This window comes from Nicotiana tomentosiformis, chromosome 6 (genome assembly GCF_000390325.3).
Source record: "Nicotiana tomentosiformis chromosome 6, ASM39032v3, whole genome shotgun sequence".
Taxonomy (NCBI): Eukaryota; Viridiplantae; Streptophyta; class Magnoliopsida; order Solanales; family Solanaceae; genus Nicotiana; species Nicotiana tomentosiformis.
Window position 1 is genome coordinate 93,343,011 of NC_090817.1, and position 24,229 is coordinate 93,367,239.

General features: G+C 39.5%; 2 protein-coding genes across 5 annotated transcripts; one reads left to right on the forward strand and one right to left on the reverse strand.

The window, feature by feature from the left end:
• Positions 1 to 11,790: 11,790 nt before the first annotated feature.
• Positions 11,791 to 17,203, reverse strand: LOC138894423 (stress response protein NST1-like). Its single transcript, XM_070179121.1, has 2 exons — positions 16,975 to 17,203; positions 11,791 to 12,128 (listed from the first exon to the last, which is right to left on the reverse strand). Exons 1-2 carry the CDS (start codon positions 17,201 to 17,203, stop codon positions 11,791 to 11,793), a joined length of 567 nt encoding a protein of 188 aa, XP_070035222.1.
• LOC104115075 (transcription factor E2FB) lies at positions 17,014 to 23,853 on the forward strand. Of its 4 annotated transcripts, none has more exons than XR_004511769.2 (16): positions 17,014 to 17,442; positions 17,600 to 17,689; positions 19,401 to 19,584; positions 20,638 to 20,697; positions 20,914 to 20,999; positions 21,082 to 21,170; positions 21,290 to 21,344; positions 21,467 to 21,519; positions 21,608 to 21,658; positions 21,766 to 21,814; positions 21,906 to 21,971; positions 22,107 to 22,183; positions 22,348 to 22,570; positions 22,777 to 22,843; positions 22,943 to 23,123; positions 23,465 to 23,853. XR_004511769.2 is itself a non-coding variant. In XM_018777289.3 (15 exons), exons 1-15 carry the CDS (start codon positions 17,317 to 17,319, stop codon positions 23,071 to 23,073), a joined length of 1,407 nt encoding a protein of 468 aa, XP_018632805.1. In that variant the 5' UTR covers positions 17,014 to 17,316; the 3' UTR covers positions 23,074 to 23,334. The 4 variants fall into 4 exon arrangements, 2 of the variants coding, with proteins under 2 accessions (XP_018632805.1, XP_009623945.1); XR_004511768.2 differs by having other exon boundaries at positions 23,479 to 23,853; XM_018777289.3 differs by lacking the exon at positions 23,465 to 23,853 and having other exon boundaries at positions 22,943 to 23,334.
• Positions 23,854 to 24,229: the final 376 nt, after the last annotated feature.

Here is a 24,229-nt window from a genome sequence, read left to right on the forward strand (position 1 = left end):
TGCCACAACCCTGAAATAATATGCTTCTAAGAACTCTAGTCTCCAAATTCATAAAACACATGAATCACCGTAACCGGTCCCAACTCCAGCACTCGAATGACTAACACATATTTCATGCACAATCATCCCAAGAGGAATTCTTCCAAAACATTTCTGTGCCACATAGCAATAATTAGAATATCAACAGTCTATCAACCAGGTGAGTACCGCAATACCGATGAACATCCGTAAGTGAAAACACTATGCGCCTTCTGAAATGCGCACCCTTCTCAGGGATTACTGAGCAGTTATAACATTCCTCTAAATATCCAAAACTGACCATTCTGTCCAAATTCGTGACCTTCCCTTCAAGACTGAACTGCCACCTTGTACATGTAAATCTTAATCCCACACAACACACCACATCTATCATGCCATTATATGACAAGCACAAGAATCTCATTATGAACTCTAAGTCACCAGCGAATTACATACTCGGTTAGTTAGAAACCTTTCTCTTGCTTCTTTCCAGGAGAAAATCACAATACACAACATGTTCTCCACACCGGTAGAAAATATCCGGTTATAACCATCGTAGAAACCATCAAGAACACTTTGAAATCGATTTGCACCTAACCAAGATATTATAGTTGAATCTTCCTAACTCTACCAAGCCATGCAGGTCACCAAACCCAAGAATATTGCCACCAAAACATCTGTAAAGTTTCACCACATCATAATTACCCCCATAAATACCACAACCGAAACACCCACTCTGAAAATACCTTATTTGAGTCTAAAGTCGTTTCCTTCACCTTCCTGATACTGAAATATAAAATCCATAATGATAAAAAAAATGCCACAAGTCTCGACACCATCCAACTTAAATCTCAAATTCTAGCCACATACAAATTCCCCAAAAATTCTCAGTTGCTACATATTAATCTTGAATCCATTAAAACTTTCTCGAGAGTCATCCACTCTGCTCAAATCTCAATTGCACTGCCCAAACGGGCCGAACTGCCTATGCTCAATTAGCACAACAATACCCCAAAAAAGTAACTATGCCTTAATGCAACCGAGCAAATTCATACACCGTGCACACTACATCCGTCACGAATAACAACTCAACTCATTCTGTGATTTTCATATACTCATAAAGTGCAATATAACCTGTATCCATGAATTTCCTTACTGGACTCATCCTCCATCTCAACCTATGCAAGTCATAACTAATCCACAAGTATGCCTCAGACCAAAACCAATACAACACATAACTGTGCAATCAAATTGGTGATAAAAGACTCCCCCACTTGGCTCAAAGCCATAAAACAAAACATTCTATAACTCACAATATCCATACTCTATTACTGTCATAATACCACAGTCAGTTCAACAAAAATTCTTCTTAAGCTCATGCAACACCAACCATAAAATACCCCAATCAGTCGTTAAGCCCACATTTATTCTCTTGACAGTCAAGTCAACTTTCTCAACCACATTCAAATTCGGATCTCAACACATACACCCCGCTGGTGGAAAAGAAACTCTCCGCTCAATATTATAAGGGACACACCTACGTAGATTACTCTATAGGAGATAACCCACCTCCTTAGCCTCAAATTAGCATCTTGCTATACCCTTTTGCAACCACGATTACTATGCCATCACTTAATCTTCCTGAGTCTGAAATCACAACGAGACATGAAAATCTACTTCACTCCACAATTAATCAGCATGAAAAATCTTTCAACACACTATTAACTCGAGACTATACGTAACATCAAGGAAGTAATCTAGCACCCAATAGTCCTTTTTACATCTCAAGCAAACTATTCTCCTCACCATCAAACCATCTTAATACATTCTGTAGTCACATCATGCTCATCATATAGCTATTCAACCGCTCATCGAGCCACAAATTCCACTCATAGGGACACTACCGGACATATGAGTCCAAATGTACAAGTTCACACAACTGAAGCTACCGAGCCTAAGCTGCGGTCTAAACTTGGCCTCAAGTCCTCCAAACTGGCCCATCACCAAAACACAGAATACACATCTCGAACCTCGTTCATGGAATCACAAACCGGCGATGCATATCTGATACTGAACGCTCACACGCGCACACGAATGTGTGGAAGGAATTCAAAGAGTTATGTTTCAAGCTTAATCAATTTAGCACGATAAGGAAAGAAATATGGAAATTATCCTAAATGCCATGTAGCCTCTCGAAGATAAGTATGGCCGTCATCATACAGATCCGCAAGACTCTACTAGACACTTGCTCATGACTTATAAAACCTATGAACCTAATGCTCTGATACCAACTTGTCACGGTCCAAAATCCAACTAGTCGTGAAGGCACCTAACCCAACCCGTCAAGTAATCCAAATAACAACTATCAAATCCCAATGAAATTTAATAAGACAATCAAGTGAAATAAAATATCTAAATCTTATCCATTCCCCAAGGAAATATAGTACAAATCATGAGCTTCTAAGATTAGAATTTACAAAGCTGGTATGTAATAAATACATCATCTGTTAGAAATGTACATAAACAGATTTTCTTTATAAATCTAAGGCTACCATGAACAAGAGGCAACTATGACCGGAACACAAGTACATATCCAAATTCAGCTCCTGTCGGTCACAGCAACATCAACATCCAATATCTGCACGCAAAGTGCAGAAGTGTAGTATGAGTTCAACCGACCCCATGTACTCAATAAGTAACAAACCTAAAATTAGGTTGAAAGTAGTGAAGAGTTGGAACACAGATCGAGGTCTAACACCAATAGCCAACAACAGTTCATAATAACATAATGGAAGTAATAAAAGAAGTAGCTCAGAGATAAAATGCTCAGCTCGTGCACAGTTCCATAAAAATAGTCATGCTTTTCAAATATATCAGTGAAAACCCAAATCCTTTACCGAAATCACCAATTTATGATTAAGTTTGAAACTGTGATTTTTCCCAAAAACTTTCAACAGGTAAATGTTTTATTTTTAAATGGCACGAAGAAAATACATCTCTATGCCTACATGTCAATATGTAGGAGAAGTCATGAATGGCGAAATATCGTATAGCATGAGGAAAAGTGCATCTATATGCCTGTATGTCAAGTGTGCATGTCAATGCGATGCAAGTCAGTGATAAAATCATATGCATACTCTTAGAATATCATTTCACTCAATCCTCCCAGTTACTCGGTCCTCTAAGTCACTCAGTCCTCCTAGTCACTCAGTCCTCCCAGTCACTCAATCCTCCAATTCGCTTGGCACTCGTAATCGACACTCGATACTCGCACTCAATAGGTAACTGCACTCACTAGGGGTATGTACAGACTCCGGAGGGTCTCCTTCAGCCCAAGCGCTATATCAATCCAATCATAGCATAAATCAATTAAATATGTTGCGACGTGCAACCCGATCCCATTATAAATAAATATATATAAATCCAATATGGCCTGCTGCGACGTGCAGTCCGATCCCATAAACATCTTCACCATCAGGCCCTCAGCCTCACTCAGTCATCAATCTCTCCAGTCTCTCGGGCTCTCAGTGTCATGAAATGAATCAGCCTAAAATGATGTGATGTATCAATAAATGGTAACAGAGACTGAGATATGATATGCATATGAATGCGTATGACTGAGTATGTAAATGCAATGTAAGCAGATAACTCAACATCAGAAATGACCTCAGTGGGTTTCAACAGAATAAACATGTAGCCTAGACATGGTTTCCAATATGGATCGCAGCTCAATAGCTCTAGTACGTAAAGATTTCATGGTTACAGATAAGATCAGGTAATTACACACTACCACAAAAGTAGAAGAGTTACAATTCACACGGTGCACACCCACAGGCCCGTTACCTAGAATGTGCGTCACCTCAACACCAAACACATAACACGTATATTCAGGGTTCATAACCTCAACACCAAGTTTAGAAGTATTACTTACCTCGATCAAGCTGTATCCAATGACGAGCAAGATAAACAATACTCCAAAAATTCCATTCCACGCATATCAACCTCCATACGCCTTCCTATCTCCTCAATTCAAGCCAAAGGATTCGTATATATTCAAATATTGTGCAAATTAATCACAATTTACTCTAATGCGTATAATTTAACAATTTACAAATATTTCCATCTCCGCTCGAAAGTTGACAGTGGGGCGCACATCTCAGAATCTGACGAAACTCACAAAATCTGATAACCCATTCAATTACGAGTCCAACCATATTAATTTTACTCAAATTCGACTCCGAATCGATGTTCAAATCTCGAAAATTCATTTTATGGAATTGTAGAAACTTCCTCTGATTTCTCTTGAACAATCAATAATCTAACACCGAAAACAAAGATTAATTCATGGATTATAATCAAAAGGGAGTCAAGAACACTTACCCCAAGTTGTGTGGTGAAATGTTCCTCTAACAATCGCCCAAACCGAGCTCCCAAACTCTGTTTTTGTCAAAAATGGCAAAACCTCCCGTTTATAGAGATTTTAATGTTCGAGCACCACATGTGGCGTGGGGAGCTGCCTGTGGAGCTGTTTCCAGAACCTCTAAACATCCCAGCACCAGGGCTAGTGCCCCACGCTACCCTGGGCGTTGGTGATGGGATTTTTTTTTGACACGGAAATGGGCATAAATTTCTCATACGATGTCTGAATTCGACGATTCTTTTTGCTATGGCTCCGTAATTTCAATATGGATCAAATGCTTCAATCAAAACTGAATTTAAAGCTCATTTTCTTAATGTGATACCACGTATTCTTGAAGTATCGACGTCAAAACATTCTAGAAATATCCAAATTAAATTCTGTTAACCATCCGAAATCCACTCGAGGCCCTCAGGACCTCAACCAATATATACCAACAAGTCCTAAAACGTCATACGAACTTAGTTACTGACTCAAATCACATCAAACAACACTAAAATCACGAATCATACCCCAATTCAAGCTTAATGAAACTATTGACTTCCAAATAATTTTTCGGACACACCCATAAGTCCAAAATCGCCATACTGAGCTATTGGAATCATCAAAACTGAATTCCGGAGTCGTTTGCACAAAAAGTCAAACTCCGATCAACCCTTTTCATTTAAGCTTCCAACATGAATTTCATTCATCCGAACTAATCCCGAACACCTAAAAATCAAAACCGACGATTCACACACATCATAATACATCATATGAAGCTATTCAAGATTTCAAATAGTTGAAAGAAGTGTAAATGTTCATAATGACAAGTCGGGTCGTTACAATGGCTAACCTTCCATGGCTGAAATTGTCCAATTCGTGTGGTTTGCATTTACTTTATCGTTATTTATTTCAATTTCAATCTAATTTATCATTTTGTGTCAAGTTAATTCACGTATTCTTAAAATTACTTACAAATTCAATTGTTATCCGATTTAGAGGATAAACATAGGTATTTGATACTAAATAGTAAACGATTGACATCACATTATGTTTTTTCCCCTCTGTTTCTAATGGAACCTGATCAATATTGACATCACCAGGTGCTGAAATTCCCAACAACCGGAGGAGTCCAAACAGTTTATGGGGAACAACCGACCGCCAAAGAGATGTTTGCAATCGTTGAGGTGATCTCGTGATCCATGCTCTCGACATCGAAAGATCTGAATCGGATGGTCAAAGACGGGGCCAAATAGCAATCACTGATACCAACCTCGACGGAATCGGAGGAACGAAGAGTAGACGAGGACGATGACTACGGAGTCCCCAGATCTTTCATAACCCCCGATGATTCCGACGCTACAAAATCAACAGTCGAGGAACTGGAGCAAGTTGTACTAATCAAACATTTGCCCTATCGAAAGGTATACTTGGGCACGGGGTTAAGCCCCGAGCTTAGGAAGAAAACTCATTCAATTTCTTATAGCTAACGAAGATTGTTTTGCTTGGTCCCACCTTGATATGACAGGGATCCCGCCGGAGATAACCACTCACAAGCTAAGCCTGGACCCGAAGTTCTACCCAGTCAAGCAGAAGAGGAGGCCTCAGTCTGAGGTCAAACATTCTTTCATCAAGGACGAGGTATCTAAACTCCTTAAAATAAGGTCCATTCGGGAGGTTAAATACCTGGATTGGTTAGCAAACGTAGTGGTAGTCCCTAAAAAAGGGAATAAATTAAGAATGTGTGTAGACTATAAGGATCTGAATAAGGTATGTCCCAAGGACTCCTTTATTTTGCCCAACATTTATCGCATGATCGATGTCACGGCCGTCTACGAGATCGTCAATTTTCTCGATGCCTACTCCGGGTACAATCAAATACGGATGAACCCGGGTGATCAAGAAAAAACCTCTTTCATCACTAAATACGGCACATACTACTATAACGTGATGCCATTCGATTTTAAAATGCCGGTGCCACTTACCAACGCCTAGTAAATCGGATGTTTGAGGAACAAATAGGAAAATCAATGGAGGTTTACATTGATAATATGCTGGTTAAGTCTTTCCGAGAAGAGGACCATTTAAAATATTTGCAACAAACCTTCAGCATATTGAAGAAATACAATATGAAGTTGAACCCAGAGAAATGTGCGTTTGGAGTTGGATCATGTAAATTCCTCGGATTAATGGTATCCAACTCGGGAATCAAGATCAACCCCGACAATATCAAAGCCATCAAAGATATCACATTTATGGACAACGTGAAGGAAGTGCAAAGATTAACCGGACGCATAGCCTCCCTAGGGCGATTCATCTCGAGGTCCTCCGATAAGAGCCATCGATTCTTCTCACTATTGATGAAGAAGAATAACTTCTCTTAGACCCCCGGAGTGCCAACATGCCTTGGAGGAACTCAAACGGTATCCATCGAGCCCACCGCTGCTTCACATGTCGAAGATAGACGAACAACTATGCATGTACTTGGGAGTATCGGAGATAGCGGTAAGTGGAGTCCTGGTCCGGGAAGAGCAAGGTACGCAATTTTCAATTTACTATGTTAGCAGGACTTACGTGAGGCCGAAACTAGGTACCCTCACCTAGAAAAATTGGCGCTTGCTTTGCTAAGCACCTTTAAGAAGATGAAACCATATTTTCAATGTCATCCTATATGTGTTGTGACTACTTACCCATTGCGAAATATAATGCATAAACCCGAGCTCTCGGGACGATTAGCCAAATGGGTCGTGGAGATCAGCGGGTACGATATTGAATATCGACCCCGGGCCGCCACTAAATCTCAAATATTGGCGGACTTCGTGGATGACTTTACGCCGGCCCTAATACCCGAGGTCAAAAGAGAGTTGTCGGTGAACTCAGGGACGTCCTCGGGGATCTGGACCCTCTTTAGGGACAGTGCCTCAAATGCAAAAGGGTCCGGACTTGGCATCGTATTGAAGCCACCGATAGGAAATGTAGTTAGACAATCTATTAGGACTGTGAAATTGACTAACAACGAGGCCGAATATGAGGCCATGATTGCAAGTCTCGAACTAGCCAAAAGCTTGAGAGCGGAGGTGATCGAAGCTAAGTGCGACTCTCTCCTCGTGGTGAGCCAAGTTAATGGGACGTTCGAGTTTAGAGAAGAACGAATGCAAAGCTACCTAGATACGTTGCAGGTAACATTACATCGGTTCAAGTAGTGGACTTTGCAACACGTACCTCGGGATTAAAACGGCAAAGGCCGATGCCCTTGCTAACTTAGGATCACCGATCGAGGACGACAAGTTCAACTCGGGGGCAGTCGTATAACTCATAAGATTGGTGGTGGAAGAAGGCCATGTCAAGATTAACTCAACGAGCCTAACTTGGGACTAGAGACACAAATATATAAAATATCTAAAGGCCGGAAAACTGCCTTCAGATCCAAAAGAATCGAGGGCCCTGCATAAGAAGGCAACTTGGTTTAGTTTGTCCGAAGACGGAACCCTGTTCAGAAGAACATTCGATGGCCCACTCGCGATATGTCTAGGACAAGGTGATACCGAGTACGTTCTAAGGGAAATGTAAGAAGGCACATGTGGAAATCATTCGAGCGCCGAGTCATTGGTTCAAAAAGTAATCAGAGTCGGTTACTACTAGATCGATATAGAAAAGGACGCGAAGGAGTTCGTACAAAAATGTGATGAATGTCAAAGACATGCTCCGATGATTCACCAACCCGGGGAGCTACTGCATTCGGTTTTGTCACCATGGCCTTTCATAAAGTGGGGAATGGACATCGTCGACCCCTTCCATGGGCACCCGATAAGGCTCAATTAATATTATTTATGATTGAATATTTTTCTAAGTGGGTGGAAGACCAGGCATATGAGAAGGTCAGAGAAAGAGAAGTCATCGATTTCATTTGGGATCACATTATATGTCGGTTCAGAATGCTGGCTGAGATCGTTTGCGACAACGGGAAGAAATATATCGGCAGCAAAGTGAACAAGTTTCTCGAAGACCATAAGATCAAAAGGATCCTATCAATACCCTACCACCCTAGTGGGAACGGACAAGAATAATCAATCAACAAAATCATATTGCAATACCTCAAAAAGAGGTTAGCCGACGCCAAAGGAAAATGGAAGAAAATCCTGCCTGAAGTACTATGGGCATACCGTACGACCTCGAAGTCTAGTACCGGGGCCACCTTGCTCTCGCTGGTTAACGGCACCAAAGCTCTAATATCAATTGAAGTCGGAGAACCAAGTCTCAAGTTCCGATATGCAACTAAGAAATCGAACGACGAGGCCATGAATACAAGCCTGGAGCTATTAGATGAAAGACGCGAATCCGCCCTTGTTCGGTTGGCCGCCCATGTTCGGTTTGCCGCCCAAAAGCAGCGGATCGAGAGGTATTACAATCGAAGAGCTAACCTTCGACATTTTAATGTCAGGGACTTGGTGTTAAGGAAGGTCACACTAAGTACCCGGAACCCGAACGAAGGAAAGTTAGGGCTGAATTGTGAATGCCCTTGTCAAATTATCGATATTAGAGGTAAGGGATCGTACAAACTCGAAACAATGAACGGTGAGCAACTACCGAACAACTGGAACATAACTCACTTGAAGCGATATACTGCTAAGGTATGACTCCATTCATTCCTTTTACTTATTTGCATTTTGAACTAAGGCGAACGTCAAAGAACGACACAATTTTTAGGCCTGAAAGCACGCGTTGCACTCTTTTTCCCTTGAATCGGTTTTGTCCCAAATGGGTTTTCTGGGAAGGTTTTTAACGAGGCAACAGTAAATCGTGCTAACTTAGAATTGAAGGCCGGTTACGAACCGGTCTCGGGGACAACGACAACAGTATTCGAGGCCTCTCTACGATCGGCCCCGAACACTGGGAGGGCATCACCCTCGGATAACGACTTTAGCAAGGAAAGAAACTTTTTGATTGAATGGTCTTGGCTCGATCGATAGGATTTACTGTAAGGTCCAAACGGTCGAATAAACCATGCCACATAGACTGCTCGAGACCTGACATAAAGCTTGTACACATGTGTAATCGTATATATTACGCACAAAAAAAAAGGAAGCCTCTACCTTGTAGATAAACATCTTATCCCTTAAATATTTTCTTTTTATTTATGAATTTCCTAAATTCAATACCATAAAGGTATCGACCCCAAAGGCCGCCTTTATCCGGTTTAAAATGATCACTCCCACTAGGGGACTGCCGTCTAGAAACAAACTTAGATGGCCCGGGCTATCAGAGCCCGGGGGAACAAGACCTTTTAGGTAGTGCACGAACTAAAAGGCTATGGCCATCCCCATTCGGGGACTGTTATCTTAGGCAAGTCCGGATAACTCGAGGTGACGAGCCCGCTGGGCAACACCCGAACTAAAAGGCTACGGCCATCCCCATTCGGGGACTGTTATCTTAGGCAAGTCCGGATAACTCGAGGTGACGAGCCCACTGGGCAACACCCGAACTAAAGGCTATGGTCATATTAAAATGGCTCGAGGACGTCCGAAACCCGTAACAAAAAATAAGGCCTTGAAAAATTTCTAAACCGGATCTAAAGGCTACCCTCGGCAAACTATAATCTAAAAAAATATTATAAGTACTTTAGGGAAAAGTTCTGGTCATACCGAACCCCTACGATACCTTAAACAAAATAATGTCAAAGGCAAAGCCTGTTCGAACCACCAAACATGACCTAACTAGTTCATGCTAAGGCATTTCGATCTTTGCGAACATAATGAATAAAGCAAAGAAAAAACAAAAATCAGAAATTGTCGAAGGGAAAAGGAAGCCTTTTATTATATATATATATATATATATACATGAAGTCTTTACAAAGGCCAAACGACCGTGACAAAAAAAGTACAAAAATACAAAAGTACAAATATACAAAAAAATAAAGAAAAATGTACAAGGCACTTAAATGGCCTGGTCTTCACCGGAGCCAGCCTCGTCGCCAAAGTCTTCAGAGTCTCCTCCACCCTCGGATCCGCTCGAACCCTCGTAGATTTCATCTTCCTCAAGATAAGCCAACTTCTTGGGCTCGGCTTCGAGCCCCTTAGAACTCTCGATTTCGGCCAACAAGTCAAAACCTCGAGCATGAATCTCTTCGAGGGCCTCCCTACGGGATTGCCGCTTTGCATGCTCGACGATATCCTTCGTCCGATCCTGGGACACCTCGGTATCGGCCTTATACTGAGCCACCATCTCATCTGTATAGGCTTTAACCACAACGACTACCGACTTGGCCGTTTTGAGCTCCTTGGCAAGATTTTCTCGATCAGAGACGACCACACTTAGCTGAGACTGGAGCTACTCAATCTTTTTGGCCTACACCTCGGCCTTTACCTTTGCCACTCGAAGATGGGTCTCATCCAAAGTCAGTTACGCCCGAGCTCTCTCTTTTTTCGAGGCCAGACGGTCTATCCTGCCTCTTCATTTATCGGTCTCGGCCTTGACAACATCCATGCCAGCTCGGCGTTGTGTGATCCGGTCAATTTTCTGTTGGACCTGCGGATTTCGACCATTAGTCACCGAGTTTAGCTCTTTGTCACTAACCTCAAATATTTTTACCTGCTCGACCAGGTTGGCATGCTCCTTCCGAGCCACCTCCAGCTCAGCTCAGAGGCTCTTAGCCTCTCTTTCGCGCTGCTTGCTGAGAAGTTTGTACGTATTTCTTTTCTTAGTGAGCCCTCACACTCGGACCTCGGCCGGAAGCTGGTTTAGCTCATCCCAATATCGGAGAAAGGTCTCATGATGAAGAACCAAGGCATGCATACACAAAGAAACATGTTAGGATTATCTACAAATTAGTCTAAGTATGAATTGAAGTCATCAAGAGATATTTAATGTTACCTGATTTAGCGCCTATTGTGCTTCATTGAACAGGCAAGGTGCATCCACCTCGTTAATCTTAGCTTGGTCTTCCTAGGTCACCAAACACCGAAGGTAGCTGGCCACCTCTACGGGGGCAGAAAGCACCTGGGCATCCTACGGAACGGAGATGACGATCGACCTCTTCCGATCGGGATCCACACTCGGAGTTGGAAACTGGTTGAACGGTTTCGGGTTTGAGGAAGGCCTTCTTATTCCCGAAGATGGACTCTTTTTAGCACCTCCAAGTCACCCAACCCGGTGACATCCTCCATGGCGGTAGATTCCACGCCATTAAAAAAGCCGCGGAAGGGATCGTCCGCTCTGTGGGGCCCCTCAATGGGATGTTCTTTCCCCGTCTGAGCCTCGTTGTACATGGACTCAGTGAACGAAGGCGACTCGATGATGTCTATCACACCAAGTTCCTCCTTCGGGGCATTTCCCACATCCCGAGAAGCTTCGGTCGCGGTCTCCTCGTTAGCCTCTCAAACTTGAGGCAGATCGACCTCATCTCTCTTCGGTTCAGAGGCCCCTTGCCCTTCGAGTCGTAACGACACTCGGGCCACCAGATTGAAGGCTTCTTCTTCTTGTTCTTCTTCGGATTCGTTCCTCAACAAATAGAGTGAATCCAAATATGGTGCTCGAGCGCTCGTGCTTTCTTTGGATTTACGCATCAGCCTTCGCCTTGGTTTCTTTTTCTCCGATCTCGGAGAAATCGGGGCCCTCTTTCTTTTCATCTCACCACCATGTCTCGGAACAGGGGACTCGGCGGGGAAGTTCTTGCCGCCGGATGGAGGCCTCAGTGCGACGTCCTTGGATAAACCTGCAAAAGGAAATGAAACAAGTGAAAACTTAACGACACGAGAGGAACTCAAATGTTACTTACATGGGAAAGGAATCTCACCATGAGAACGGGCCTCCCATCGACCCTTTGAAAGTTCGCGCCATGAACACTCAGAATACGGACTTTGTAACACAATACCTATACCCACCCCTTGAGTCGAGGGATTGCATTCGGGACCCGAGCGGCAGCTGCACCGCCACAAAACACCGATGAGAAAGAAGGAAAAAAGCATAAAATAAAATTTTGTAAGCAAAATTTTACTTACATGATATATTCCACTTCTCGGGGAACGACATGCGATCAACTAGGATCAAGTTTGAGGTCCTCACTCGGATAAAACGGCCTAGCCAACCTCAATCCCGATCTTCATCAATGCTTGAGAGCGGGGCTTTACTAGCCCGACGCGCAAGCTTGATTAGTCCCCCCCCCCCCGAAAGATTCGGGACTGTATAGGAACATGAGATGGTCGACGGTGAACTAGCATCCATCGATCTTGTTCACGAAGAATCAAAGAAGGATCACAATCCTCCAGAATTAAGGGTGAATTTGACCGAGGCATACCTCGTATCGTTTGTAAAAGTCGATGATTACCGGATCCAATGGGCCCAATGTAGAAGGATAAATGTAAACACTTAAATATCCCTTGACGTGGGTGGTGATGTATTCATCGGGCCCGGGAACCACCACGTGCTTGTTGACCCAATTGCAATCCTTTTTGACCGTAGGGAGGACCTCTTAAGTGATCGAGCATATATATCTCGAGACTTCCTCACAACGGCCTTGTACTGGGGAAGGGTTTTCGACCTTGAAATCGGTGGTTACTGAGCATCCTCAAGGGACAAACATCTTCAATGGGGGTTCCGATACTGGTTCCTAGATAGCAGTACGCGAAACGGTCTCCTCGGTAACCAGCCGCGAGGTAGAAGGAGTTTCTTTCTGGGAAACGGTTTTTGAAGTCTTCGCCATGTCTTTGAAAATGAAGGCAAAATGAGGAAAAAGAGGAAGTTAAAGGAGTGCACTTGATGGTTTGGGATGAAGACGAACAAAAGTTTCTATAAAAAATCTCAAATAACCAGGATGTAAGTGCCATAAAGTATTAAGATTTCTAAAGTACGAGGATAAAAGGTTTGGATGTAAAGTTTGAATGAACAAATTAAGGGGTATTTATAGTTTTTCAGCAACGGTTCGCATCCAGAAGTGGCCGACCGGCAACTGACAAGTATTTAATGCCATTAAGACTTGACTGACGAGACGTTTCACGTGTTTTGTCGTTTCTGTCGTAGGGTATCAAAGTAAGAATCAAAATCTCATGTCGTTTCTCGTCGTCTACTCTCCGAAAAATGAGGGGACTATCTGTATACGGTCGAAATCGAGCTCGCCTACGACATGGTAGATTAGGCTCGGAACATGCAATTAAGGGCTGAAGATCGACCCCAAGTCCCACCGAGCTAGAACTCGGGGTCAGAACGCCTGCCTTCGAGAACATTGAGTCCGTGATCCCAGAATCGACCCTAGCCCCGAACGAGCTCGAAGAAATATTGTTAGCATAAGCAACAGAAGACCGAAACGTCCGTGATCGGTCGGATATTATGGTGGGAATCTCGGCGCGTATCAGTAAGGAACCGGCAATGAACAAATCAAGGAATTTTTACCTTTTATAGAATTGTACCTAACGTAGGACTCCTCTACTATATAAAAGGGGGTCTGATAATTCATTGGAAACATTGTAACACGCATTCCAAAGCAATACATTATTATTTTTTTCTTTAACCTCTTATTCTTCTGTGTCTTGATACCGATCGAAGTGCATTCGGCTCGAGGGTGGTTAACCTTCCAAGGCTGAAATTGTCCAATTCGTGTGGTTTGCATTTACTTTATCGTTATTTATTTCAATTGCAATCTAATTTATAATTTTGTGTTAAGTTAATTCACCTATCCTTAAAATCACTTACAAATTCAATTGTTATCTGATTTTGAGGGTAAACATAGATATTTGATACTAAATAGTAAACGATTGACATCACATTGTGTTTTTTTCCTCCGTTTCTCATGGAACTTGATCAATATTGACTATTAATTGGTGATGGCAATAACAAAAAAATTGAAAGTGGTATAAATTATGAAATTTGAGAATAGCTTTTTTGTATTTGGTTCTTACCCGCGACAAAACCCCCATATTTTAAATATTGAATCAATCATATTAATTTAAATTTTAGCAAATCTGATCCCGTGCATTGTTGATACTTAAGTTTTTCCTAAGAGGTGAAATATTAAATATATAGTCAAGAGAGGGGATAGAGTGGACTATATCGTCAATAGAGGGGTTAGAACTTAGAAAAATGAGAAACTTACCGGGAAGAGAGATGAAAAAAAAACTTTATTTATGAATGAGAAAAAGTGTAGCTAGGATTGTAGGATTCTAAAAGTTTTAGAGAGCAATATATGGAATATCTATTATTCTAACAATGATTAAGAGCTTCGTTTCGTTTGATTAATCAATTGAAATCATTAATTTTAAAATGGAACATGTGTCTCTTATCGAGATAAAAACTTGGGGGAAATGGAGAAAGAGGAAATGGAGTGGACTTTAATCCAACTTTCACCAAAGACTTTCCATATTTTTCATGAAACATAGATATATTGTAGGTTGATAAAGGAAGATCTACGATTTTTAGAATATGGGCGTACCACCAAAGAAAGAAGGAGAAAAATATTAAGTAAGGATTGATCCTTATTTCTTAGGGAAAATAACTCAATATTCAATCATGTACAGCATTCAACTTTTGCGGAGCATGGGTGCCGGCATATTCTAAAAAATATACACATAAAATACTTAATTTGACGGAAAGGTTATGAGAACATGTGCCCCATAAACTACCCTATAAATCAGCCCATGTTGGTGATACTTGCCGATACAAACAAGCACAAATAAAGAAGCTTATTAATGTAATAAGATTTGTTAGTCATAGTTATGTGTTATGCTAATAAGTTGTAAAATTACGACCTTGAATGTCCTCTATTTTGTTTTTCCTATTTCTCTTTATAATTTTTTTTCTTTGCTCCAATTCAATCTTTTTTCTAATTAAACTCTATTTACTTAAAAATTATATATAAACATTTCTACCAATTGAATTTTGGTTCTTTCATTCATAGTTTTTGCTAAAACATGAGAGGGTACTTGTTGAGATTATTTATAGTTTGTTAATTTCAATTTGTTCAAAGTATGGCCCCCCCCCCTCCCTTGAATTTGGAGAGAGGTCTTTACAAATTTTTCGAAAAAAGTAGGGAAATTGACATTGTATAGTCACTCTTAAAATAATAACCGATATATATATATATATATATATATATATATATATATATATATATATTCTGTATGCTATATATAAATTTTATACAGTTTTTCGGCTACCAAATATAATAGTTTCTAAAGCAAGTTAAAAATGCAATAAACGCCCAAAAAAGAAAGAAGTTAATGGTTAAATCGCGCTACTTTAACAGGTGCAGCCCATTAGTAGACAAAATTGGGTTTTGTTGTGTCAGAGTCCGTTTGGCGCCACACTAGTAGTGAGTGTTGGTTAGCGTTTGAGCCGTATTCGAGTGAGTTATAGAGGTGTAAACGTGGAGTTTCCACGCGCCAAAACGTAGCCCCACTTCAACGGTGCTCTCTATTAGGCGCCAACCGCCGATTTAATTTCTTTCTTTTGATACTATTAGTTTCTTAAAGTTCCTAGAGAGAAGGAAAACCCACCAAAAAAAAAGAAACAAACAAATTAGTAAAATCCTTTATTACTTAATTAATGGCATATGACTATGAGCATTACCTTTGCTATCTTGAGTACTAAGAAAAAAATTTACTTTATATACATCGTTACGATAAAGAATATTTTCATACTATCATGTCATTTAAACAATATTTATTAGTAAAATCTTCTGAACAATCTTAAAAGATGAGATTTGTAATCTTGAAAATAAGACAGCTTAGTTGTTACAACATGTAAAGTCACCCGATAATGTAAAATTTGCTAAGGTGATAGTGTATTCTTTAAATTCTTAGAAATAATAGTATCATAATAGATTTGGTGATTGGCAATTATAGAGTTAAGCTATATTCTTATATCGAGTCTTATAATAAAAAGTATATTTTAATTAGTTATCAAGTTATAATTACGTAAAACTATCGCAGCTAGATTAGTTGTATAATGTTTAAAATATATCACGTGATTGCTAATTCTCTTAATACATAAGTAACGGTAAAGTTCAACTACCCAAATTCTTCATTATATGTACGTTATTTGTTGTTCGATAAATAAAAAATTAATTGTTGGAATACAAGATCGCCACATAATAAAAAGTGTTTTCAACATGCAAATTCAACACTATATATACATGTAATTTCCTCCCCCTCCTAAAATGGTACGTTAATTACTTAATTCTTTGCCATTGTTATATTTGTCAACAATTAGCTCAACGCCGTTTAGCATTTGTCATGCCATGTGAAGAACTAAACGTGGAGTGTAGCCAAAACTCTTATAGCACCATTGAACTATATCATTTATCAGCTATATAACATTACGATATTTGAACCAAATGAATTTTAAAATATATTTTTAATTTAATTATTGTTTAAAATTCAAAAATTTCCCCAATCTCAGGAGTTAAAAAAAGAAATTACCATAAAAGTTTCAAGTAGATCTTAATTATTTTTTATTTTAAAAATAATGATTAGAAAAAAAAATAGTATTATTCAATCCAGAAATATTAAAGAAAGATTAGATGAGTTGACCCTGTTTGATTCCATTATTCTTCTTTAAATTAAATTTACAAATCAAGTGCTTGTGCTTCCCTCCATATACATATCCGAACCTCTTTTGTTTCTTTCTTCCTTTCCTTTCCCTCGTTTTCTCCCCTTTCTCTCTCTTCCCGCTTTTTCTATTCTCAGATCTCATCTTCTTCCTCTCCTCTCCCCAATTCCCCTTCTTCTCAATTCCTTCCATTTCCTTTCTCTCTAAATTCCTCTCCTTCAATTTCCTCTGAAAACCCCCCAAAACCATAGCCACAAGGGCTTCCAATTCAATTTGATTAATGTTGAATTGAAAATCAAAAGATTTAAAACTTTGGGAATTTTGTCAGCTGGGTTTTGCTTAAAAAAGAAAAGTAACAGATCATGCAGCAGCCACATCGTCAACAGCGTGAGCTCCCATTCACGTCGAGTAAACCGCCGCTTGGAGACTACCACCGCTTCTCTACTGACCCACTTCAACAACCTGAAGCCATCCTTGTTAAGTCTACTGTGAGTCTTCCAATTTTCATATACATATAAATGGTCTTTTTTTGTTACGCAGAGTTTTGTCCCTTTATTGAGAGTGAGTGAATTGAACTAATTCTAGGAAATTTTGCCGTTTAATTTGCATCAGTAAAGGTAAAATATATGTGGTTGTGTCCTGTAGGTGATCTCTTCAATTGGGTTTGACTTGAATTTTGATTTTACCAGTGTGGAAATTTTCATTAGTTCATATGTGTGGACGTCCCCATTTCTAGTATGTGATCTTTCTTGATTTGGATTGTTGATTTATTAATTTACCCGTAACGATCTGAACTTTGTGTCATTTTGAGTTCAAGATTGATTGGTCTTTTGGCTTTATGGATGTCTTAATTTCCATAAGTTGGAGATAAAGTGAAAGTTGTAGCAGCTCTTGTATTTTCAGCTACTAACCTACCTAAATTGTTAGGTTTCATTTTTTTTGTGCCATCATTACTTCTTTCAATAGATAAGGAGACTATATCTGCCCAATTTAATTAGAAGGAGAAAGTAGAGGGGACAAGGTCATTCGTTTAGGTTGGTCAAGATCTAAATTACAATGTAAGAAGTGTGTCGAATTTTGAAATGCAGAAGATTGTCAAATGTCTTTGTATGCATTAGGAAGGGTGTTTTTTCTTTGATGAAGTAAGGTGTTTCATTATAAAAAGCATCAAGAAGATGCATAGTTACAGGAGGCCTAGTTACAAAAGGCAAAAACAAAAGAGAGAAGTTAGGCCCTATACAAAGTGTCAATCTAGGACAAGATTACTTACAAAGTCCAAAAAATGTCCAGTACTAATTCCTCCCCTTTTCATTGTGCTCCGATGAATCAGTTTAAACTTTCAGGATAGCCATCATTTGCGGCAAAAAAAAAGAAGAAGCCTTTTGCTTGATGTGTAAGAAGGAATGAGTCTTAGTCGAGAGAGTTGCTATAGTCTAGACTAAATTCTTGGTTAACACTTTGGGTCTAGGTTAGTACGTCCTTAAAACGCGTCATGAGGCTTACTTCATTATATACCTAACATTTCTCCCGTGTATTGCCGATGTGGGATTTGCCTAGGGTTTTATATGTTGATTGAGTTTGGCTATGGTTTGACAAAACGAAATCAAATTGATTGAATAGTAAAAATGAAGGTTGATATGGTTTTCAGAGCATAAGTTTCTTGGTTGGAGTAAGAACTGTATATGATTGAGGGTAAAGTTGAAATCTGATTAGATTTGCACGGTACTGATTGGTCCTATGATTCAGCTTGTGGATCGGTGTTAGTTACATGCAATTTCTTGTGAATTGCAAATTGAGAAAGAAAATAGAGGAATCATTAGAGGAAATAAATGCCTAATTAAGGAGCTGCAATGTTCTGATACATTATGCATCTCTTTCCCCCCCCCCCTTGAACTGTTAAAAGAAGGCATCTAGTCCTCCTGACTATAAGACTAGCACCTGGTTGCTTCTGGTGAAGCCTCTAAAATGTCGACCACTATGTAGAGAGTTGCGCATACTAGTCCTACGCTGTCTCACATGCCTAGAGAAGTTAAAGCTGTAGCTTTTAGGCTGAAGTCAAGTCATATGATAGATAGAAAAGGATAACCCGATGGACTAAGCAACCATTGTCATGATGAATGAGGTCTACTCTACCAATAACTGGTAAAATACCAAACTGCATAAAATTTTAGGTAACTACTGAAACAATCAATGAGATCAATCAGACAAGCATCAAATAATATTATTGTCATGCTGCTAATATTAAGTGTTTATTATGTTCTATTTGCAAAATCTTCATTTAAATTTTCTTAGTGATACAATTTGAGTTTGTTGATTTAAGTGCGACAATTTAGTTGAGTAGTTTATAGTATCTATATGTCAACTTCAATTCAGACACAATTTTTGGTTAAAGCTTTTAAATTTTATTGCTGATGGGAACTTGGGGATATTCCATTGTCTTGATTAGCCACTGAAACGGAAGAGTGAAACAGCAAATTACAAACAGGGAGTTGGTGTGATAACAGATTCTGGATATGCCGATGTGAGTAGTCCAACGCAGACACCAGTCTCAGGGAAAGTTGGAAAGGCACAGAAAGTGCCTAGGACATCAAAGGCCAGATCTGCTTCTCAAGCTGCTACCTCAAATATAGGTATGGATTCCTATGAAGAAGTTTTTGTCAGCATTAATTTATGTATCTCATATCATCAATATAAGAGAGTACCACCGATACTCAAAGGTAAGTTCTATAAAGCGGTGGTTAGACCGGCCATGATGTATGGGGCTGAGTGTTGGCCCGTTAAGAACTCACATATCCAGAAGATGAAAGTAGCAGAAATAAAGATGTTGAGGTGGATGTGCGGGCACGTTAGGATAGATAAGATTAGGAATGATGATATTCGGGAGAAGGTGCACGTGGCTCCCATTGATGACAAGATGCGGGAAGCGAGGCTTAGATGGTTCGGACATGTTCAACGGAGAAGCCCAGATGCTCCGGTACGGAGGTGTGAGCGGCTGGTTGTGGAGGGCACGAGAAGAGGTAGAGGGCGGCCTAAGAAATATTGGGGAGAGGTGATCAGGCAGGATATGGCGAGGCTCCAGATTTCCGAGGACATGACACTTGATTGGAAGATGTGGAGGTCGATTATTAGGGTTGTAGGTTAGGAGGTAATTGAGTCTTGCCTTACTTCGTACCATTGTGGGACTAGCCAGGTAAGGGTTTTGTCTAAGATAGCTAGTGGCAATGTTGTGTCTTACTATTTCGCTTTTCAGTGCAAGACCTTTTTACTAGCTATCGCTTTTGCTTTGCATCTTTCTTCTGGATTTCATGGTGTTCTTATTTTTCCTATGATTGCTGTGGTGATACTAATATTGTCTCCGTTTGTCCTTTTGTCTTTCTGTTTTCTTGAGCCGAGGGTCTTTCGGAAACAACCTCTCTCCTTCGGAGTAGGGGTAAGGTTTGCGTACACACTACCCTCCCCAGACCCCATTAGTGGGATTTTACTAGGTTGTTATATCATAAATATAAGATTCACCATTGTAATCTTATACAATTTGGCAGATAAACAGTTTCATAATTAGTAATATTTTTTTTGTTGCATCACTCCATCTTATCTTTGTTTTTCATTTTCTTTGAGGCACCCACCAATTTTTAGAACACATAAAATTATGAAATATATAACTTCTTAAATATTTCAAATCACAGGATCCCCTTCAGGAAATAATGCTACTCCAGTTGGTCCTTGCCGCTATGACAGCTCCTTAGGTAAATTATAACTTTTATGACTTATGGTTATCAATTTGTATCTTTTAGTCTGTCTTCGCTACGTCCCTAGGTGTGTGTTAATTTAGGTGTGAGTTTTATTTCCTATGTTTTTGCATTTATTTATAGAACATCTCTCTAAAAAAATTACTTGTTGTACTGGATAAACATATACCAGACTAAGTAACTCATGACTTACCTCTCTTGATTCTCATTCAGGTCTCTTAACGAAGAAGTTCATTAACCTGATCAAACATGCAGAAGATGGCGTTCTAGATCTAAACAAAGCTGCTGATACATTAGAGGTAACCTTCACTTCGCTGTTGATACTACATAAGCATGTGTGATGAAGTTCTTACCAGCTTACAGATCTTCTCCTTTTAACAGGTGCAGAAAAGGCGTATATATGACATCACAAATGTCCTGGAAGGCATTGGTCTGATTGAAAAGAAACTCAAAAACAGGATCCAGTGGAAGTATGGAAATGCTTATCCAATAAATATACTTTATTGAAGTTGTTTATCATTTGAAGTTCTACATTATTCAAGATCATTCAATAAACAAAAAGTTGTGATTCAGTTCTATTGTTACATAGGGGTTTAGATGTCTCAAGACCAGGGGATGTTGATGATAGTGTTACAAGTTTACAGGTACGAAGAAATATCTCAATGCCTGCCTTCTTTCTTATTTTGTTGATTGTCATTTAGCGCTATCATAATCTACCAAGTGCCTAAGCCAAAGGATTAATCGTAGGCTTGTGCTTCCTTTTCAGGCAGAAGTAGAAAATCTGACTATTGAAGAACGTAGATTAGATGAACAGACAAGGTTATCTTCTGATGCCTCTAATACAATATTCAAGGTTTTATTTTGCTTCACCATTATGCTAATACTGTGTTATATTGGCTTGTTTCAGAGAAATGCAAGAAAGGTTGACAGACCTGTGTGAAGATGAAAACAATCAAAGGTACCACATTCTTTGGTTTATTTAGTTCTTTTTGTTACTCTTGGTTATCAGCCGATCTATCTGCTCACTTTTCCCTCTTTATTCTTGCCACTCATCTCCTCCAAAAGATGGCTTCTTGTTACTGAAGATGATATAAAGAGCTTACCTTGTCTTCAGGTAACTTCAGAACAGATGCTTTTTTCCTTTCATTCTTTTGTAATGTAATTTTCATCAAATGACCAGCGCTCACATTTATTGCCCTCATCAGAATGAAACACTGATAGCTATTAAAGCTCCACATGGCACCACTTTAGAAGTCCCGGATCCTGATGAGGTAACTGCTTTCTCTTTAGTACAGAAACGTTTCCTTTCAATATCGTAGCAAGTCTGCCAGTTATTTAACTGGTTACCTCGGCAAAATTTAAGTAGCAGTCTACATATATTAGTATGTCTTCCTTATCTCCAATAGGCTGTTGATTATCCACAAAGGAGATACAGAATTGTGCTTCGCAGCACCATGGGACCAATTGACGTTTACCTTGTCAGGTACTTTTTCTGCTTTTTACTGCAACTAATCTATGATATCGAAACGATTAATATGTTGCTAGAAAGAGAGTGGAGTGTTTATTTTTTAAGGGCAATATAACTTAATAGGGGGAGTATAGATGATTTGTCTGTAATTCTTTCTTTATTTTGAAAATTGTATTTAGCCAATTCGAGGAAAAGATCGAAGAGATAAATGCTGTTGAGGCACCATCAGCCATGCCTTCAACATCAGGTTTCAATGAGAATGAAACTGCAACATTGCCTACTGAGGAGAGTGGAGGAGTTGATGGCAGAATGGACGAAAAAGAAAATCAAAGTGTGTGTGCAGATGTTGGTACATCGCAGGACTTTGCGAGTGGAATCATGAAGATTGTTTCAGATGTTGATGTAAGTTTTAGTTTACAAGCCTTAAAAAGTTGGTAGTTGAGTGTTTTAGAAGCAAGAAAATTAGGAAACTCAACATATATAGCGCATCACTTTGTCTTTTACGTGATAAGTAGGATTGTTGGAGAAACAATCCAATGCAGTTATTGTAAATGAGCGACTGGATAACTTTGTTTTTTCCGTCACTGACTTTTTATACGGTCCTGCAGAATGAAGAAGATTACTGGCTTTTGTCAGATGCTGATGTTAGCATCACTGACATTTGGAGGGCAGACTGTATCCTACTTGTTCCCTGTTTCGTTTGTTTTTTTATTTTTATTTCTTGCTATCAAAGAAATTTATCCTGTGAATATAGAATCCTTGACTCAAAAATAGCTGTTCTTGACTGGAACGAGTTGAATGCAATTCATGAGGATTATTCAATTGATAATGTCAGTACTCCACGTGCCCAAACTCCTCCATCCGGTACCACTGAACTGCCTTCTGCAAATACTACTAGGAGCTGAGTAGTATTTTCTTGGCATTGCTGTAGATGCTCAGGCGATGCTTGTTCTCGGTATAATAAAAGTTTTACATTTGATTAAAATCCTCTGTATAGATTCTGAATGACCTAAAGGAAACAGCCAGTGCAACAGGGAGCTTTTCCCTAAATGCTTGATCAGGAAGTTGGCATTTGAGGCCCAGGAAATAGGCTTCATTGTACAGTTAATATATACTTGAATTGTACTGGTAATGGCAATAATCAGATGGTTAAACTGCTGTCTAAATTTCACTGTGTATTATCTAATTTTTCTTAGCTAGATGGTTTATTGTCATATATTGATGTTGATCAACTTGGACAAATTTGATTTATTATGCTGCATTTCGGAGCTTCTTGTAACATAAGTTAGTGTCAAGTTGCCATTTTCCAGGTTCTGAAACTGCAATTACTGGAAGCTTTGCTGTTAAGTGTGGAGTAATTTGAGCATGCTATGGTAATGTTCACCTCAGCTTGGTCAGGCTACTTGAGAAAATGAGATGGTACAAGAAAAAAAGTCCAGAAATGTATGCTTTGGGTTAATATTGGGCTAGTGTTTGCGTCTTCAACAGAAATCCTGCCCTATCACATTAAGTCGTCCAAAATCTATGTTTGGATCTCTTTATCAACTTTCATTCCAATCCGACTGGTGACATCTTTATCACATTTCTGCAAATTCCCACCTGCGAACAATATGATTTTTCTTAAGGGAATTCTGAAATTTATGTATCTTCACATTTAAATCGAATGTCATATTTCACTTGTTGTTTTTGATTCTAAGTGATGTTTAAAACATGAATCCCAAATTAACCTTGGTAACTTGAACATGAATTTGGGCATTTTCAGAAAAAGATTCTCTTCTTGAGGAGAGAGGACTAAAATTTCTACATGGACAGAGTGGCAAGTTACACTATTTCTGGCCCTTATTTAATCATACGAATGTAGCGTAACGCACATATACCTAAATTCACGAGGAACAGTTTGTACTATATGTATATATTTACACCTCCTAATTTCTCTCCTTGTATATTGTCAATCTTTGTGCAAGGATATATTTATTGATTGGGCTTCTAGCTAGTCTAGTCTATAATCTTGAGACCTAGCCGTAATTGAATTAGTAGATCAAATATTAAAAGACATATTGA

Coding starts and splice junctions, on each gene's coding strand:
- LOC138894423 (XM_070179121.1), bottom strand. CDS start 17,203: ATGGTTTTGGGGGGTTTTCAGAGGAAATTGAAGGAGAGGAATTTAGAG. Junction 12,129..16,974: donor GAAGCACAAGCACTTGATTT/GTAAATTTAATT, acceptor TTCCTTTTGCAG/GTTTATCCAAGGACGTCGCA.
- LOC104115075 (XM_018777289.3), top strand. CDS start 17,317: ATGCAGCAGCCACATCGTCAACAGCGTGAGCTCCCATTCACGTCGAGT. Junction 21,345..21,466: donor ATAGTGTTACAAGTTTACAG/GTACGAAGAAAT, acceptor CTTCCTTTTCAG/GCAGAAGTAGAAAATCTGAC. Junction 21,815..21,905: donor AGAGCTTACCTTGTCTTCAG/GTAACTTCAGAA, acceptor TGCCCTCATCAG/AATGAAACACTGATAGCTAT.